A 20,721-nucleotide genomic window follows, 5' to 3' on the forward strand; every position below is an offset into this window, starting at 1 on the left:
TTAGCATATTGCATTCAGAGTTCTGTTCCACCAGAAATGTATCCTGTGAGTTTCTTCTCATCTCTACACTCTCAGATAACAGGGTTAGTTTATTCATCACACAGTCACTGAGCAGCCGCTGGCCCATAGCTGAGCCAATAGTTGTTTCTGGAGATCCACCCTCTAGGACTATCTACCCAGAAGGAATTCGGAGTCTAGACTAGAAGAGTGCAATACAAGCAAATCACAATTAATATGTACATATAAATATATGGGATATGGTTTGGCTGTGCCTCCACTCAAATCTCAACTTGAATTGTAGCTCCCATAATTCCCCTGTGTTGTGGGAGGGACCTGGTGGGAGATAACTGAATCATGGGGAGTTTCGCCCATACTGTCCTTGTGGTTATGAACAAGTCTCACAAGATCTGGTGGTTTTATAAGGGGTTTTCCTTTTCACTTGGCTCTCATTCTCTCTCGTTTGCCACCATGTAAGATGTTCCTTTCGCCTTCCACCATGATTGTGAGGCCTCCCCAATCACGTGAAACTGTGAGTCCATTAAACCTCTTTTTCTTTTTCTTTATTATACTTCAAGTTCTGGGGTACAAGTGCAGATCGTGCAGGTTTGTTACATAGGTATACACGTGCCATGGTGGTGGTTTGCTGCATCCATCGCCTTGTCATCTACATTAGCTATTTCTCCTAATGCTACCCCTCCCCAATCCCATGCTATTCCTCTCCTAGCCCCCCATCTCCAAGCCCCAGTATGTAATGTTCCCCTCCATGTGTCTATGTGTTCTCACTGTTCAACACCCACTTATGAGAGAGAACATGCAGTGTTTGGTTTTCTGTTCTTGTGTCAGTTTGCTGAGAATTATGTTTTCCAATTTCATCCATGTCCCTGCAAAGTACATGAACTCATCTTTTTTTATGGCTGCATAGTATTCCACGGTGTATATATGTGCCACATTTAAACCTCTTTTTCTTTATAAATTGCCCAGTCTCAGACATACCTGATAAAGACAAGTATGTCTTTATCAGCAACATGAAAAAGAACTAATGCAATATGATGAACTGTGGAAAAATTTAGCAATACAAATAATGGTGACTATATATTATAATTCTTAGTTTGGTGAAATCTTTTATTTATTTATTTATTTTGAGACAGAGTCTCACTCTGTTGCCCAAGCTGGAGTGCAGTGGCGCAATCTCTGCTAATTGCAAACCTCTGCCTCCCAGGTCCAAGCGATTCTCCTGCCTCAGACTCCTGAGTAGCTGGGACTACAGCACATCCCACTACGCCTGGCTAATTTTCTGTTTTAGTAGAGATGGAGTTTCACCACATTGGCAGGCTGGTATTGAACTCCTTACCTCAAGTGATCTGCCCACCTCGGCCTCCCAAAGTGCTAGGCTTACTGGCCAGTTTGGTAAAATCCTAACATCTCTTCCATATTGTGCTTTGCTCTATTACAAATAAGGTCCTAGATGTACAGCACCTCTCAGGTGTCTGGCTTCTGTTTTCAGAATACAGAATGTAATCACATAATTCCCTCCTTTCTGATTCACAGGAAGAAATACATGACTCTTCTCCATGCATTTCTCCATTTTGACTTTTTGGGAATGGTGACCAACTGTGGGAATAGAGAGCAGGTTACACCCTCACATCAGCCACCAGCTGTCTCCCTTTTCTGCTTTCCCTCCTCTCTGGATCTCTGCAGCTTTTCCTCCAAGCGGACCAGATCTTTTCCTCTGGGATCAACAGTACTCTCAAATATGCTCATCATCTATGGTAGGCTCCAGGCCTCTGGCAAAATTAACAGGATGGACTCCGGTCAATATCTCAACTCCATCCCCTAGAACCAAGCCCATGGTCTCCACTAGTTCCATCCCTGTCTCCAAGCAGGACTGTGAAAGCCAAAGAGAGGGTGCCAATGGACGGTGCTGGAGATCAGGCAACAGCATCATGTTAAAAATACTGTTTTCATATCTTGAGTTCGAAGGTCCCCCAGGAGGCAGTGAGACCCATTTTGAGGCTGAGCATCTAGCAGGATTTAGTATGAACAAAGGGTGTGTGGCTGACGAAACACAACAAAGGCAAATTCACACACTATCTCTGTTCCATAGTTGTCAATAGATTTGCCAGTAACTGTGGATCTCTTGTTTCTAGGAATAGACTCCTGAGAGTTTTTCTGTTAAAAAACATTGCAAATAAATGTCTGCCTTTCTACCAACTGCTACTTAAAATGTCAATATGTAGGTACTAAGGGGCATGCACCTTAAACTTTGCTTCCCTCACAATCCCCCTCCTCCTCTATCCTTTCCCACACTCCAGACCAAAGCTAGAGGACAGATGGCATTATCTGCCTTCCTTTCCTACTTAGCACTGCATGCCTCAAGGGGTCATTTCTTTTATGATAACCAAAACAAAGTAAGATTGATGCTTAATCTTCAAAATTTCTAAGTCCCCAAAGCCCTCCATAGATTACCATACATGTCTTAAAATTGTTTTCAGAAAAAATGGGACAGTGGGTAACAGGTTAGTCTAACAAAACCCGACATTTTCATCATTAGACTTTTTTTCCCAGCTCCTCTCAACCCAACATACACCCATCACCAATCACTGGTACCTGACATCGGATATAACACATCATCAGTTTGCAAGATGCTTCATATGTTATTGTTTAAAAGCTGGTCCTTCTGCCAGTCCTATAATTTATTATCACCCCTGTTTACAAATCAAGCACACTACAGTATGGAGAATCTGAGTGACTTACCCCAGTTCACAGTTACAAAGTAACCTGGTGGACATGAACTCATTACTGCCCATTGCATTCTCCTTCAACAATGCATGTAAATAACTGTGACTTACTAAGAAGATTTTTTGTTTTTTTTTTTTGAAACTGAGTTTCACTCTTGTCACTCAGGCTGAAGTGCAATGGGGTGATCTCGGCTCACTATAACCTCTGCCTCCCGGGTTCAAGCAGTTCTCTTTCCTCAGCTTCCTGAGTAGCTGGGATCATAGGCATGAGGCTAATTTTTATATTTTTAGTAGAGACAGGGTTTCACCATGTTGGCCAGGCTGGTCTCAAACTCCTGACCCCAGGTGATCCGCCCACCTCGGCCTCCCGAAGTGCTGGGATTACAGGTGTGAGCCACCGCACCCGGCCATGAGATTTTTAAAGTGTTGTTGCTGTTGTTGTTTTACTTCGATCTGTAGATACTTTCCCCAGGTCTATGGATGTTCTCCTCTGTGCCCATATACTCTCTCCTGCGTCTATGGGTACTCCCCAATGTCTATGGATACTTTCTCCTATGGACTTGAAGGCAACAGAAGTGTCAGAAATCTTCCCAATTTTCCAGCACAGCTAGGAGAAAACTCTGGCATGGGGATATGGTGTGCAATGAATCCTCTCACCTGACATGTACAACTGCCAAAAATAAGGGAGAAAAAAAGAATATTCGAAATAAAGAGTGCTCCAACTCAATTTTTATACTGTGATTAAGTTTTAACTTTCCAGAAGTTTTCATCTATTTTTTAAAATAAATTGGTGCAGACACTGGAGCCCTGCAGTGATGTTCTCTATGTCTCCAGCCCATTTTGCAGTAGAAAGTAGGCACTACCCTGGCAAATAATTGCCACCAGGACCATTTGCCTCAGCAGCAGTAATGACAAATGGGAAATACAATTGTGGCCCCTTTTCATTCCTGATCCAGTCAATTGCTCCGACTGGGGTGAAACACTGTCAATTTAGGAAACTTATTCACATGGAATGAACATGGCAGAAAATGTCCTCTCCCCGCAAAATAGCTTTCTAGAGACCTGAGCATCAGGATGAAAGCACAGATTTACATCATGATGACAGAAACAAGAAAGGAAAAATATAAATCAAAGTAACACACTAAAACCAGTATCTTTTACAAAGAAAATATTTCAAGAATATATTTCTCTTTAACAGTTAGAAATATGTTATTTTCATATTTTTCACAGCATTCTTCTGAGGAAGCTGAATGTATTTATCATTATCTTCAATTTCAGAGCTGCTACTATAACAAGGTAATTCATGGTACTTACTCAAGCCCACACAAGTGAGCCACTGCTTACAACATTTTCTCTCCACTTTAAACTCTTGGTTATAAAATTCCAGGTGCTCACATGCTTGGTGCCAATGAGAACCCATAACCAGAGTACTCATCTTTGTTAATTCTGCTTGTCAAGCTACAAGATCATGTCATCTCAACTTCCACTAAACATATATATATTTTTTTGAGATGGAGTCTGGCTTTATCGCCCAAGCTGGAGTGCAGTGGTGCAATCTTGGCTCACTGCAACCTCCACCTCCCAGATTCAAGCAATTCTCCTGCCTCAGCCTCCCGAGTAGCTGGGATTACAGGCACCCGCCACCATGCCCAGCTAATTTTTGTATTTTCAGTAGAGACGGAGTTTCAACATGTTGGCCAGGATGTCTTAATCTCTTGACCTTGTGATCTGCCCGCCTTGGCCTCTCAAAGTGTTGGGATTATAGGCGTGAGCCACTGCGCCCGGCCTCTACTAACATTTTAAACCAATTTTAGTTTTTGTTTTCTGTTTGTTTGTTTTATAACTAGCATTAGTATGATTAGCACAATCAGGCTCAAAACATACAATACAGACTTACCTCGATGTGCTGAAACATATATGGGTGGTTGCAGATTTTTCTCAACTGCATGATAGTGTTCATAAGTGTCTTAGCACCTCCTTTTCCCTACGAATCAGTGGAAAGAGAAAAACAGAACTAATTATTGATCGGTCAGACATTTCAGATCTTTTAAACTGAGCTCCTTATACAAAGAACAAAGGGCCATAGGTTTTCTCAGTCACCTACACACCCTGTGGTTCAAAGCTCCTTTAATTATCTAGCAGTTCCTGAGTTAGATATAATGTCTTTCTGGTGATTAACTTATCCTACAAAAAAAGTGAACCTTGAAGAATTATGTCCAGTCGATGGCTATGCGACATGACTGTCTATTCCCTAGGACTCCAGAACACAGAAGCATGGAACAGATGCCCAGGGAGTGAAACTGGATTTTAAAACCTTCTAAAATGCCACCCCACACTTAGGCAGAATATATTTGCTGCAAAATTGACATAAGCAGAGCTATTTTGGTAATATGAACATATTCCTTCTTTCTTCCTGCCCCAGTGCAGTTCAGAGGTTAAGAGATTATCTTTGGCAGCTATTAAGAGCTCAAAGGAGGTCCAGTGATTTGCTTTAACAAATCCGCATTAGCAGGGATGCTTCCTGTGAATATTCAATGTCACAGCCATGAGAAGACATATCCCACAGCACCTTGAGTTGCATCATCTTCCACAACGTACCTTCTTATCTTTCTCAGAACCATCTGTCAGAAGGATCCCCTTAGCTTGCATATGGCGATACAGAATCTTCTGCAGAGCTGACATGTCACACTTGATCACATATTCCACCTGCAGAAAAGAGAACAGTAAGTAGGCAAGAGCAGGAGGGAGAAGGCGCCTGTTCTAAGAAGACTGCTGAGTCAGTGTCACTCCTGGAAGCACAAAGGTGTCTCTTTCCCTTTCTTGGATTCATGGAGTGCGGGAGAGATGGGGGTGGTAGAGGAGACCAGAGTCATCATTGTTAAAGGTTCCATTATGATGGTGGGACCTTCCAAAGGTTATGTGTAATTGATGCTAGGGTTATGTTTCCTGAAATTTTTTGACTTGCTTCCAAATTTGAGAGAGAGAATGGCTTGCAAACTGTTCAAATTCAAAAATGTTCAATATAGGGTATTTTTAGTATTTCCTTCACTTCCCAATTATACTTCCTTTCCTATGAACAGAACAGTTTTAGGAAAACCAGTGACTGACAAGTATCCTGTCTTTGTGAAACATTTTTAAATGGTCACATGTGCTATCTCTAATACTAGTCTTAAAGAGAGATTTATAACAGCCCTAGGGTGACCAGCATTAACCTCTACTCTTGAGAAATGGCAGGATACAATCTAGTAACAACAGGTGGAGGAAATTAATTAATCCATAATTGGACACTACTTTATGGCCATCGAAGGGAGGACAAGGCCTTCTGTGCTTCCAGTTGAAATACCATAAAAATCCAATTTAAAACATTAAGGGGAATTCTCATGCTCATGGTTTATCACATAACACCTGCAATACTTTATCATACTCCTAATACATAAAATCTGCCTTATTTCCTAGTATTGTTTTTCTTTATTTTAAAAAAATCCCAAGAATACAAATGTATTATTTTCAGAACAAACATCAGATTAATGCCTAGAAATATGCAGAATGTGATTAAAAGTACATCAGCAAGTTGACTAATGTTTAATAAACTGATATAAAATGATCACATTATTTACAGCTCTGGAGGCCAGGGAGAAGAGGTCACAGAGAAGCTGAATATTCATTTAATTGTTGCTATAGAAGGAACCTGTCAGGTCAAATGGAACCACAATTAATAGTTTTGGCCACATATTTTGCATCAAATGAGATTAGAGAAAAGCTTGCTCTTTTACAGAGAAGTTGAGAAGTGTAAGTAAAAAACTCCAAAACATCTTTAGTTTTTAATGACCTTCTTGGCCAGGGTGGAAGAAAAATCTCCAAGATTAATAAATAAGTGTGCATTTAATACAGGCTTCGTGTTCTAGATAACTGATCATGTTATATGTTTAAAATACTTCTCCTTTTTTCTTTATTAAAAAATTCTAATTTCTTCAGCTTTACTGAGGTACAATTCTATCATGGTATAATATTTTAAAAAGGTATTCTATATACAAATACAAATTATATATATTTAAGGTATGTCTGTGATATTTTGATATACCCATACATTGTGAAATGATTACCCCATCCTTCTACTTTTTCAAGAACTGTTAACTCACAATGACATTTGATAATGGTAAAGAAAAATGTTGAACCACTTTAGACTTTAACAAGTATAATGGTAAAATGACATCAAGGACTAATATTATGAGGCTCTTTCCATAGAAAAGGCCCTGTGCAGAGAGCTTTCTGTGCCTTCTCTCATTTAACACATACAAGAGCTCTACTGATACAGTCCCATTTAGTCTTCTCATTTCACAGATTTGGAATCTGAGCACCACAGAGGTTTAGCTACAGGCTCAAAGATATAGCTCTTCTATGGCACAGTTAGGATTTAAGCTCCATGTTAGGATGACTAAGGATAGGCTTCCTAGCTCTGCCTGAGGTTCACCTTCACCTACAACTCCTTGCTGGCTTGATCAAACCTTCCTGAATGTGGAAGGCGTGGCTGATGCTTGTACATTTGTGGATGGCAGATCCAGGGTTCAGGAAAGAACACTCAAGCCCCTTCCTATCAGTCAGCCACTGCTAAGGGCTGGAGGTGAAGGAGTTTGGAAAGCAGGAGGCATGCATGGTGACCATGGAGACAGGGAGACAAGCATCCTCAAAGTGGTCACGTCAGCAGAGAGGCAAGCTGCTCTCGAGCACCTGATGGCTGGTCTTGAAAGGCAGAGTCTCTTTTCTCACACAATTACGGGATTTAATACACATGATCAAAATTACATAAGCTGCACAACTGTATTTTACGTTTGCTCCCAGACCTACTCAAACAACCCCACGCCACTTGGTTTCTGTGCTTTTCTCCAGGCCTGGGATGTCCTTAGTCTTAAGGCTCTGTTCTAATTCTACTTTGAGGGCCCTTTTCAAGATCTTTCCCAATCACACTGTCAGCCAAAGCCAATTTTCCTTTCATTTCAATCAAAGTTTGTCAGTAAGCTTTTTTTACAATGCTAAGGAAAAACAAGAAGACATGCTGAAGCTCTGTTTCCCAATATATATCTACATATTTGAATTATTATATGCATACACTAACATTAATGTCTCAAGATAAAAGTTACTTTTAGGGCATGCATCAATGTTAAAGGAAGCTGATTTATATACCTATTTAAAGGTGCCAATTTGATGATATCTAATATTTTAGGTCAATTCCAACCCAAGTACCATGATGTGGCTGATGAAAACCAACACTAGGAATGGGAGAAGAGACAGGATGGCCTTTTTCCCATTGTTCATCTATGCTACATGATTTCAACCTGCACCTCTTTACAGAATCCTTTCAATCCTTTCTGGGGACTAGGGGTGTTTGTTTAGTTAAAATCAGATCAGACTAAATTTTTTTATCTGGGTACAGGAAAATGCGTAATGCCTCACCATTGGCAGAAAGTAAATGAACCAGGCAGCAAGGATGAATGGACTGTCAGATGCTCCGGGTGGTGGAGGCTCACTCTCATGCTCCCCCTGGGATAACCTACACAGTGTATCCCCAGCACATGACTGGCTTTCAGACACACACACATACCTACCACACAGGTACCACTGTCAATCTGCATGTTAAATATCAGTAAAGATGTTTTTAAGAGAAGGCTCAATATATATGATTGTTCTAACATCTTTCTCCACCCAATGGATTACTAGTAAGCACTTCCCAACATATACACTCCTGTACATACTGGGCACCCCTGTCCTAAACCACCTGAATGTCTGGATCATTCATTCTGATTGGTGGGATGATGCTGCCTTGCATTGCCACACCATTATTCAGTGTGAGTAGCCCTCATCTCAACAGCCAAGTCTGTTGACTTCTCACGTCATGCCTTCCATTTCCGGTATACTGCGCCTCCCACGTGGCCTGAGTACAGCATAATGCACAGAGCAGGCAATCAACAGGCATGTATTCAGAAAAGGGAAGGACTGAACAATTCTAAAGTCACCACAATGAATAACAGTGATGAGAGACGTTTTTATAATAATCGTGCCAACTTCAACTCACTTGAGTCTGAGTTCACCCCCCAAAAAATGTGATGGCATCTGTTTAGAGCATGCATGTGAAAGCTCCTCAAAATATACTGGTGCTATACCAAATGAAACTTGTGACTTCTTCACGAGGGTGATTCTCCCAGTAAGTTAGGCTCGTGAGAGACACTGGAGCTATTTTTGTTCAAATCATATGTAAAACTTAAGTGCTGACCTCATGTATCTGGTAATTATCTCCTAAGCAGTCTTATGTCAGTAAATGGCCTAACTGGTCCCTAAATGTAGGCAAATCAGGTCACTACACTGGCCCACCATCTCTTCTGATGTATCCCTGTAAAAGTATCTGAACTTTGTTCATAGCCTCTGCCTGAATACTATTCTTCCTTTATAATTCCCCTTCCTAAAGGATGTACTATTGGAATAATAAACCTAAACTACATGTGATATATCACCGCTTTGTGAACAGAGATTTTTAAACAATATGATTCAATTTATGAAAGTCCCAGGTTCTCAACTCTATGGCATGAGGGAGGAACAAAGTAATGATTAATTATGCTAAGCATTCCAAAATTTGATATAATGAATATGCAAATTGCCAATGTAAGCAATGCTTTTTTGGTGTTTTACACAAACTATATCAGAATCAGGGCTGATTTTAGGTAGGTCAACCTCTAGTTAACCTCCGACATTAGATACATATTTTAGCACATTTAGACATCAAGATATACCCAGCCAACTGCAAGTATAGTTGGTTCTTGATGATATGAATTAACAAAGAGTCAGCACAGACAACCTTAAATGGGAGCTAAATAGAAAAATCAATTTTTATTTAGCTTAAGTTGTTCTTATATAATCCCTTTTCTATTTGGCATTCTTTCCTGTACATAAGAAATGGATTTTATGCCAACAGCTTGGCGGTGGTGGTGGTTTGGGAGGGGACATTCCCTTGCTCATTGTTTCATTAGACTAATATTAAAGCTAATTCTCCTATGCAATTGACCTGCATTTATGAAATTGTGGCCTTTATATAACCTGCTTTAGTTTCACCTGAGAAAGCACATGAAAAGATGCTCAACAATATTAGACATTAGAGAATGCAAATTGAAGTTACAAGATGCTACTATACACCCATTGAAATGGCTACAAATGTTGAAAAACTGACAATACCAATCACTAATGAGAATGTGGAGGAAGTGGAATGGTCATATATTTCTGGTAGTCTGGTGGGACTATCCAGTGGTCCAGACAGTCTAAGAAACAATGCAGAAGTTTCCTTTTTTTGGCAGGGGAAGGTGGGGGGAGACAGAGTCTTGCTCTGTTGCTCAGGCTGGAGTGCAGTGGTGCGATCTTGGCTCACTGCAACCTCTGCCTCCCAGGTTCAAGCGATTCTCCTGCCTCAGCCTCCTGAGCAGCTGCGATTACAGGTGCCTGTCACCATGCCTGGCTAATTTTTTGTTTTAGTAGAGATGGGGTTTCACCATGTTGGCCAGGCTGGTCTCAAACTCCTGACCTTGTGATCCGCCCGCCTCGACCTCCCAAGTGCTGGGATTACAGGCATGAGCCATCACGCCTGGCCACAGAAGTTTCTTATAAATCTGTGTATACACTGACCTTATAATCAAGTAGTCATACACCTAAGGTGTTTACTGAAGTGAAATGAAAACCTATGTTCACACAAAAAAACCTCTTCATGAAGGTTTATAGCAGCTCAATTCCTAATTGTCAAAAACTAGAAATGACCCAAATGTCAATCAAACTGCACTTCATCCACATAAGGAAATATTATTCAACAATAAAAATGAACCAACTATTGATACATGTAACTATATGGATGAATCTGAAACACATTTTGCCAAACGAAAATAAAAAACAGATGCAAAAGGTTACATACTGTCTTATTTTGGAAAAGACAAAGCTATAGACAGGGAAGGAGAACAGATTAGTGGCTGCATCAGGCTAAGAGCCGAGGGAGAGTTTGACAGAAAGTAGTACCAGGGAATTTTTTTTTTTTTGGAGGGGTGGATGATTAAATTGTTTTGCACTTTAGTTGTGGGCATCTTTAACATACCTCTTCATTTGTCCAAAAGAAGTGAATTTTACTACACATAAATTTTAAAAAATAAAAATAAAAGCCTCTTTCCTATATGGTTCTTTTTTCATAAAAACATTTGAGAATTACTGCTATGAAAGTATTTAGCATTTTCCTCCATCTGCCATAGTTTCTTTCTGGATTCTTTATTCAGGTTAAGTAAGACATAGATGTTGTTTATGGCTGTAAGTAAGCAGTGGTGGCAGAGGAAACTTCTTTACCCCCTAAGATGACAATGAAATTCCCCAGGTCAAAAAAAAAATGCTAACAAGGCTGAAAAAGTAGAAAGTGAACATCAGCCCAGCTGCATCAACAACAACCACATACACACACAAACCCCTTGAAAAGTTTGTGGGGACAGAATTGTGGGAGGCTACAGGAAGTACAGCAAAGACAAGAGAACAGTGAGAAAGCTTGAAGAGTAGGAAAATGGAACTCCCATTAATAATGGAGACAGTAACCTGAGTAGGAAATAAGGAATATGGTAGAAGCAGCTGCCATTGGTTGGATGCCTACTACATGCCTGGCATGGTATTAGGAGCTCTACATCCCTTTAATCCTCACAACATAAGGCAGATGTCATTTATCTTCCAGTTCACTGATGAGAACATAAGACCGATTTGGATTAGACGACTTGCCCAAGTTCTCATAGTCAGAGATGGAGAATGTGGTAGAACCCATGCCTAGTCTAACAGGCAGAGCCCATAATTTCCACTTCACCAAGTTCCTCCAGGAAAAGATAACATGGCTGCCTTTAAAGGTATAGATACTTCTAGAGGTATCCATAGATAATACCACACACTGAGTATTTTATGCACCTCGAATATAATACTGTTGATGTTAATGAGTACATGTATATTTTACGCAGGAGACAAACTCTTGACAATTTCAGGGTAAATACATTTTTTTAAGTTTATCATCCTTCAAGTATACTCAGGGACTTCTCTTGTAGAAAGAACCAAAAAATAAATATTTTTGCAAAGCAAAGAATTCCTTTGTGATATAATTAATCACCTCATAATCCTAACACTGCAAAAATTTCAATTTTTATCTAATGGATTTTCTTAAAATATACTTTCAACTTGTAATATATTTTTAAAAATCTCTATTAGCCAGTCTTAGAAATGAATGAACAAGATCAAGAAGTTTTATGGAATGAATAAATGAAGGGCTTCATTTTTTATACCTCTCTAAAGAAAAAAAATCATGAGATAAATTAAAATAGTTAACATTTCATCTCTATCACTTGCAGTATCACTGTAACTGTATGCCTGGAAGTAATTCAAGGCAGCCACATGGCCACTATGCCCATTCACCAGTTAATCTACTCAGTAACTAAACTCCATCATGAACAGAAAAGGTGCTACCCAGAGGCCAAGACCAGGGGAAATCACAGGGAATATCAACAACATTCTACATCCAAGATGCATTCACCAGCAGAATGAAATACTTAAATACTTACACTTTCACTGAGATGTGCATGGCATAAAAATCATTTTTATTTTTAATTTTTTTCCCCACTGTCAATGCATAAAGGATTAGGGAATAAAATTCTCTCTTAACAAAGTGATCAACTTTGTACACCATCTTGACAACTCCCACTTACAAATGAACAGGATGAACCAATCTGTCCAAAAATAGCATCATTACCCAGAAAAAACACAATCATGCAAAAATAAGACATTTCAGAATTGGCTCTTCTAAAGAAAAAACTCAAAGCAAAATATCTCATGCAACAAATAGTATACAGTGCTAAACTATCTTTAAGAGAATGAAATAGAATTTAAATATGCATGGTTCCAAAACATAATCAGAAACATATTAAACTAATACTCAAATCCAACCCCAAAATACGGAGCTAAGGGCTCAAAATGGGTTCTAAAGTACTGCAAACTAAGTTTCCAACAGTCAGTCTGAAAAACACTGGCTTGAAATGTTCTCAGGAACTTAATTTTTATGGTGCAGAACAAAAACAATGTCCCTGAATAATTAGATGATGTGTCTGTAATTTGCAGGAACTCTATTTTTTCACTTACTGTCAGAATGGTGACATCACAAACATCAAATGTTAAATAAATTTCTAGAAAACCTGCAAATGTTTACCACGCCCTTCAATAACGTACAAGTCCCAAAGTCAAATCTTCCTTTCGCTTATAAGCAGAACAATTCTACAGTGCCTGCAACAGTGAACTCAATGAGGTCAGTAACTTAAAAATATATATATATAAAATTAAAACGTAAAAGAGACTCAATGAATTTGATAACTTATAAAATCTGCTCGAAAGTTTTTGGAAAACAGGCTGAAAATGCTGTAATTTCCCTTCTCTCTCTAGCCCTAACAAACAAAAAAAGCACTTTAAGATATTTTCAAGACACTTATAACTAGAATATGAGCCTGCTGTTTAAGAAACACAGTTTCAGAGGCAGGCACTTCAAATATATTTGCTGGAGAAAAAAAACCTCACAACTTTTGATTGTGCCACATACTTTTTCTGGAAGCTGGGATTCAACTTCTTTCTTCAGTCTCCTTAGTAAAAATGGTCTTAACACCTTATGCAGACGTCTGATGATCAATATAGTTTCTTCTTCATTTAAGTCCACCTGTAAGAGAGGCTTATATAAATTTGATTTTTTTAAGAAAAGGATGAAAAAAAAAGGACGTTTCATGACACAAAGCTTTATGTTACATTTATGTGTTTCGATACATGACTGAAATTTTACGTGCATTAAATCCAGGTTTATGTCTGTCATACCCACCTCTGAATTACCTTTCCACCTGCCTACCAAGCAGTAATAAAATGACCTCTAAATAGGTGTCTTTGTCTTAATGCTGAGTTCTATGGAAAAGAGCCCAGAAGCTACCAGTTTTATATCAGTAGTGTCAACAGCCCCACATTGTATGTGGTATGACTGACAATGAAGACTGACTGAAGACTGCGACAGAATGAGAGAAGGAGGGTAATAAGTTGATACGTTTCCGATTTAAAGGGGCAGCCTTAACTTAGGCCCTTCATCTTGGTTGTTTCAGACACAGAAAAATACTAAAGGAACAGAGGTTTGAACATATAAAGAAGAGGATCAAAAGTAGAGTCGATCCAGTTTATGCTGGTGGCCCTGTAAGTCCCTCTAACTTCACTCCTTTCCTTTTCTCAGCCCTATCTAGTTCAACTTTAGTCCTTTTTAGACTTCCCAGCTTTCTCTTTCACCTTCTCCTACTAACCTCTAGGGGGCAGAGTTGATTGAGACTACTTTACAAATTGGCAAGGCAGTGAGTTAACTATTGACAGGGGGCCCATGTGCCTCAAAATTAAAGGGCCAAACAATTCAAACCAAAATTTTGCTAAAGCACTTTTAGTGCTTTTTCATTCCTATGAATGAGGAACCTCTATGAAAATGACATGTGCCCATTTCTTTTCTTGCAATGGCCCATGTCTTCCTTTCGTAAATGAGTTCTTAAGACAGTGGAAGGAACGGTAAGAAATTTGAAAACAAATGGCTACTCCAGGAAGACTTTTTATTTACACACAAAACTGAAACTCACACTAAAACCTAAAAAAAAGAAATAGAAAAAATGTCTGCAGAAAATTAGTGAAAACTAGTTCTGTTTTACACACAAACTCTTTATGTAGAAATATTTTAAAGGGAACTTCCAAGCTTATAACAAGGAAAGATTCGTTTTAAAGATTGTATTTAGTTGGTTAATTTGGTCTGCTTAAATTAATTCAGAAAAACATCTCCATGTTCATCCCTCCCTGTGGTCCACTGCAGTTAAGCATTCCACCGGTCAGGACCCTTTTCTAGTAGCCTGGTAAACATGCCGGCAAGACAAAGGGGTTAGATGCCCCCAGTACCACTAGACCCATTTTCCCAGGAGGGGAAAATAACCCTGCCAGAAGACCACGTCCACCCATTGATAGGTTTCATAAACTACGCAACACTGTAAACCACCCTGCAGGTGTTCTGTGGCTATAATGCTCTCAGCTTTAGGGCCTTTCATTTCATTTCATTGTCATGTAGGGGAAAATAGTGGAAAAAACAAAAGTCAGACCAGTACCCTTTCACCAGTCATGGCAAATGGAGCATTGAACCATTGTTCGAATGTGCTGCAGCTCTTAAAAATTGTGGGGAGGAGGAAGTTGAGGAGGGCCCAGAGTTCAGGGAGTTTATTCTGCAGCGGGGTCCCAGTCAAGAGGATCCTTCTGGGGGCCACGTAGTGAGTGTTCAAGACCTGAGTCAGCTTGCAGTGGTGATTCTTCATTCGGTGGCCTTCATCCACTATCATGTATTTCCACCGAATCTGTAACACAAGAGAAAGGATGGACACGTGATAAGCAAGGGAAAATACAACTATTTCCAACAGGCAAGTGGTGGTGTGGAAAACCAAAGAACCCATCCTTGGTATATGATATGCTGTGATTATCTTTAAGACAAGAGAATCTCAACAATGTCCCATGCCTGATAGGCCACATAAGACATCCTGAAATAACAGAATGTTAAAGCAACAATGTTCCTTACAGACCATGTAATTCCAAATCAACTTTTTACAAAGAAGGAAATTTGGGTCCAGGATGATATGGTTGTTCCTACATGTGGATCCTGCATCTCCTCATCCAATGCCCCTTCTATTAATACTGTATCATGACAGCTATCCCACATTTCATGGTCATGCTACCTCTGCTCACGACAGGTGCAGAATATAGGTACCCACTTGAAGCAGAAGTCAATGACAGATTTTTCCAAGATGGCCCTAGCAGGTTCTATAACTGAGATATTCTTGGCTCCATGCCTTCTTTTCTATTAGCCTGGTTGGTTACTACCCTTAGGGCTTGGCTCAGAAGTGTGTTTTGTTTTGTTTGGACTGGTTGCTAACATTTAAAAGTTGGACTATTTCACATAAAATCTGTACATACAGCTTTTCAAAAATTAGTTCTGACAACCAAACTCCCTCAATGCATGCACATTCCTTACCTGTCAGATCTAGGACCCCTGTTTTATCTAAAATAAAAGGATCTACTCACTGGCAGAAAGGGCAATACAAAAATATAGTTCCTCTATTTATGCCAAAACTACAGAATTAAATACAGCATACTTCCCCAACATGACTATCGCTTAAAACATCTAGAAAGCTTACACGGCCCAGTCCTCCTTTCTGTCTACACAGTTCTCTTCCTCTCTCATAATTTACCCTTCAGTCCTCTTAAGAGTCAGTTTTTTAAGGTGAGAACAATGAGGAATGTTACACTAAGCCTATCCATTCTCTACAAAACAGTGGCAATGGCCAAGAAAAACATCTGGTGCTCAGACGTCCCCAGATCCCGCTGCAAAGCTCCTAGAGAGAGAAGTGAGATGAGGAAAGTATCCTATACGGTCCTTGTCTTCCTCCTTAGACGCACCAGATACGCCAGGGGAAAAGGAATAAAATCATCAGTCAGGCTGGGATGTACAGGTTTAAAAAAAAAAAACTACCCCAATTTTTTTTCCTTCCTCCACCACCTCTAAGAAAAGTGTTTAAGGATAATTAAAGCTATACAATCAACTGCCTCAAACTTACCAATAGCATGAAAAGAGGCAAGCAGACAAAAACATATATAAATAAATATTCTAAATCTACTTTCCTGCCTAATTTAGCTTATGAAATAATAAGGAATCAGAGGCCTTTGATTTTGCTATTGGGTCTACTACTAATTAGGCCTTCCACTTGGAAAAAATTACTACCCCTTTCTATAGCTCCATTTCTCCAGTAACAAATAAAAGCCATGCATCTCGTTATCAGGCGTCTCCAATGAATCTTGAAATACATATGGAAAAGACACAATATGAATTTTTTTAAAAGGATCCCAAATGTACAAACACATTCCCATAGTAATATTGAAAACACATCATTTTTGACACTGCCAAATTCATCTCTGAGTGTGAGGAGGTGGAACACAGCATTGTTGCCAGTGCCATCTCAATTATTAAACCTCCCCTGGGAGCACATTTCCTTTTTTGTTATTTTCTATGATGCCATGAAGGGAACTCTCAGTTCCCAGAGCAAGAGTTTAATGCAGAGAAAGAATAGACCCCAGAAATAGAGATTGTGTTCAATTTTGGACATAACTTAGTTTCAGATTAGAGTGCTTTCAAAACACCATGAGGTAAAAAAAATTACTAGAGAAAAAAAATTGAGTTTTCATTATTTGTTCCATGAAAGACAGTACTTTCCATCATTCTACACGAACATATTAGAAGACAAGATGATATAAATGAGGGGAAAAATTACTACTTTGTGGCTAAAGGACAACAGAGGACATTCAAATTATGAGACATATTAGTCACAGGAACACCTCTTTCTCAGTTCCAAATAAATAGTCACAGAAACAGCCTTGAGAAATTCCAACAATGATAGTCTATTATTTCACCAGGAAAAACCTGAAACAATGCTACCACAAAAGCCACGGCTTGGATACATGTTCATGTGGTAGAGACCATATGGAGAGGTGCCTGGCTCATCTTTGGAGAGACAAAGGCACAAGAGGAATGAAGTTACTGACAGTATCTCAGGGCAACAAATACAATTCTTTCTTTCCCAACCATGTTCAAAGCTGTTGGAGAGAAAAAGAGTTGCAGAAGGAACCAGGCGAATTTTTTTTAAGAGATGTAAACTCATTAACTAGGAGAGGATAGGTAAGAGCCGCCCCAGGATCAATCATACACACTACACACACACACACACATATATATAGCATGCATGAAATAAAATCCATGACCAAAATATATGAAACTCTGAAAAAATAAAAAATAAAGAAAGGGACAAGCCATCTAAGGATCTAATTATACTACTGATGTGGGCAATACTTCACGTTTCAGTGTGATGGTCCATATTAGAGACAAAATAATTTTTTTAAAACATACCTTTGCAAGAATGTGCTTGTCTTTTATAATGTACTCATAAGTAGTCAAGAGGACATTGAATTTGCCACTCCGTAGCTGGGGGACAAGGGAGCGACGCATGGCAGGAGTACCCTAAAGGAAAGAAAAAAAATATATGCATGATCCAGTGGACGTCTATGTGCGTTTTTTCTCACTATTCATAGCTTAATGATACCAGACATGTGACTGAATAATGCACAGACACACATTCTCATAGACTGATCTATTATACACGAGGAAATCTTGGGTAAATTGCACACATCTTGACCCTTTTCAGATCTTTTTTAGAAAGGTTTTCCCACCAAAGACAGAAGGAGGGCAAAGAGAAATGGAAATGACAGTGACTTAGTGGTAGCAGAGAAGCTGCTGCTCTGCTAAAAGGCTCCACTTCTACTGGGAAAGTGGAGCAGGCAGCCCGGGCACCCGGGTAACTGCCTGACTTTGCAGGAACAGTCGGCACAGTAGCAACCCACAGCGAGCCAGTCAGCAGCACACAGAATGTGCGATATTTGTCATTTGTATTACTCTCATCAGAAACCTTGCAATATGATAATTAACAATTTTCTTCTGGATTTCACTATCTGAAAGTAATTATGGTTTATTACAGTAATCTTCTTAGGATGATTAACTCTCACGGTTTAGTACATGATGTACATGACAAAACTTTACAACCAAATACAGTTCACAGATGTGCATATGGAATGAAGAAAATAGGGTCTATTTTTTGCTTTTCCACATTTATATATAAATACAGCATTCAAACCTTGTAAGAAATTTTCACCACAGAAGGAGCCCATTTGTCAAATTCATATGTCCAGTTAGATAGAGTCCTATGGAACAAAAAAAAAAAAATACAGAAAAAAGACATTTGTATAAAAATCAATGGTTAAAAAGATGTTAATCATTTTCAGGCCTCACCTTGAAAGGGGCTACAGAATATAATGTATCTCAACAACATATTTATTTTAAAGTTGTGGAAATAAGAGATAAGTTCAAAATAAACTGTCACAAAACACGACAAGTTTGTTTGTGGTTCATAAAAAAAAATCTTGTAAGAAAAAAACTAAAGAATACATAAATATAGAGAGCAAAAAACTAAATGTTAATATGATATTGAAAAAGATCAACTGCCAGAATGATTTTGGGAATCCTTATAAACAGTCATATAAGTCCAGAAAAAAGTTGAGTCAGGAAAAAGAAATTACAAAGTTACATGAAAATATTAAATAAATATGTCAAGAGGGAACAGGGAAGAAATACTGAATGACTTTTATTTAAAGCCCCCAAAGAGTCACTGCCTATATGATTCAGAACATTCAAAAACATAGATTAAATGCAAAAGATGCCTAAATATTATAGATACAGATAATTCATACAAAAGGGCTGCAAATAGTCTTCATTAGAAAAATATTCAAAGAAAACACAATAATATTAATAGAATCCTTCTTCTTACTGAAGGTCCAAGTTCTTATCAGCACTGAGATCTATAACAAGACCTGAGTAAACAAAGCTGCAACCTAACACACACAGGCAGACACACTGAACTCCCAGGGAGGAAGCTTGTGAATCATCATGCCCTCACTCGGTAGTGCCCACTTCAGACCTTCTAAGAACCACCCAGTGGGTGAGGTACTGGGAACGTAATAGTGAACAGCAAAGTCCCGTCCTTACTAAGCAGCAAACTGATTGAAACATTACCTCAGTGCACATACTAAGGTTATTTTAATGCAAAATTTATAGTTATGATTTTGATTTATATTGTGCTTTAAAAGGAATATTTAAGAATATATAATCTTTTGGAAATGGAATAAGGAAAAAAAATCAAAGAAACTTTACACACACACACACACACACACACACACACACACACGAACTTTCCCCTTTGTGAGCCACTTAAGGAATGACGATGAGCAACACTCACCATGCAGTGTTCAAGTTGTGTAGACCTGTAACGCTAATGGCTGATAAAATCACTCAATCACGTGCTTAAATAGTCAATCAAACAGGCTAGGGTGGGGAGGGGTGGGAAATTAAAACCTAAATCCAGATTACATGCTCTTGGTAATCTGATTTAGGTTACTACATGCTACAGTTCTGCCTTAAGTGAAAAACAACCACAAGCTACTAATAGGGCACTCTACAACATACAGAACGATGACTGTGGAACAAATGACTTTACTTACGAAAGGGGAACAATGATGAGATAGGGGCCATTGAGTCTTTTGTGCTCCATCAGATAAGTGATGAGTGCAATGGTCTGTATGGTCTTTCCTAGCCCCATTTCATCAGCTAAGATTCCATTCAAATTGTTATTATACAGGGAAACCATCCATTCCAGGCCCTGGAGCTGAAATGAAGAGTAATTGCTTCAATTATCCAAGATCTGCACAGGTAATTAATACTAATACAACTCAAGTGAGGCTGTGACTTCTTAACTCCTCAGTGCTATATGTTGGGTTTCCCACAGTAGGAAAATGGGGGAAGCACCAATGCAAAAAGAATTTAAAATAATCATTCCTGCTGCTTGGCAGGTGCTGAGTGTTAATCAGATTTAGAAATGATGGGCTGTAGCATACCGGTGAGTTTTTAAAGCAGCTTTGCCGCTCATCCATACTTAGTATTTCACAGTATATGACATTCCAGAATGAAAATAAATGAAAAAGCCCAAACCAAAATCTAATCCAACCACTCCAAGAATAAAAAGCCAGTGTGAAGGCAGATTTGGCACACAGATCACAGATTACCAGAAACAGCCTTTTTGGTAATAAAAAGGCTACCCCCAGCGTGAGATCCCCTCAGCGAGAAGGCAGAGTGACCAGGGAGCCAGGGACACTCTGCTGGGACCACAGGAGGACATTTCTCTTCCTGGCAGAGAGAAAGTTCTCAGGCAGCACATGGAAACTTTGCAATGTGGGTACTCCCCAAAGG

At 39.1% G+C, this 20,721-nt stretch overlaps 1 protein-coding gene across 4 annotated transcripts in view; it reads right to left on the reverse strand.

Moving 5' to 3' along the window:
- SMARCA2 (SWI/SNF related, matrix associated, actin dependent regulator of chromatin, subfamily a, member 2) overlaps positions 1-20,721 on the reverse strand; it is a 211,045-nt gene that overhangs the window by 95,084 nt on the left and 95,240 nt on the right. For all 4 annotated transcript variants that reach the window (XM_064361484.1, XM_012454586.2, XM_012454583.2 and 1 more), the window contains 7 exons: positions 19,977-20,140; positions 18,557-18,623; positions 17,776-17,886; positions 14,936-15,178; positions 13,369-13,482; positions 5,337-5,444; positions 4,636-4,722 (listed from right to left, as the gene is read on the reverse strand). In XM_064361484.1, the coding sequence (XP_064217554.1) occupies positions 4,636-4,722; positions 5,337-5,444; positions 13,369-13,482; positions 14,936-15,178; positions 17,776-17,886; positions 18,557-18,623; positions 19,977-20,140 (894 nt within the window). The remainder of the gene's footprint in view (positions 1-4,635; positions 4,723-5,336; positions 5,445-13,368; positions 13,483-14,935; positions 15,179-17,775; positions 17,887-18,556; positions 18,624-19,976; positions 20,141-20,721) is intronic.

The sequence above is a fragment of the Aotus nancymaae genome, unplaced genomic scaffold (genome assembly GCF_030222135.1).
Source record: "Aotus nancymaae isolate 86718 unplaced genomic scaffold, 86718_ANA_hifiasm-v0.15.2.pri h1tg000041l, whole genome shotgun sequence".
NCBI classification, from domain to species: domain Eukaryota; kingdom Metazoa; phylum Chordata; class Mammalia; order Primates; family Aotidae; genus Aotus; species Aotus nancymaae.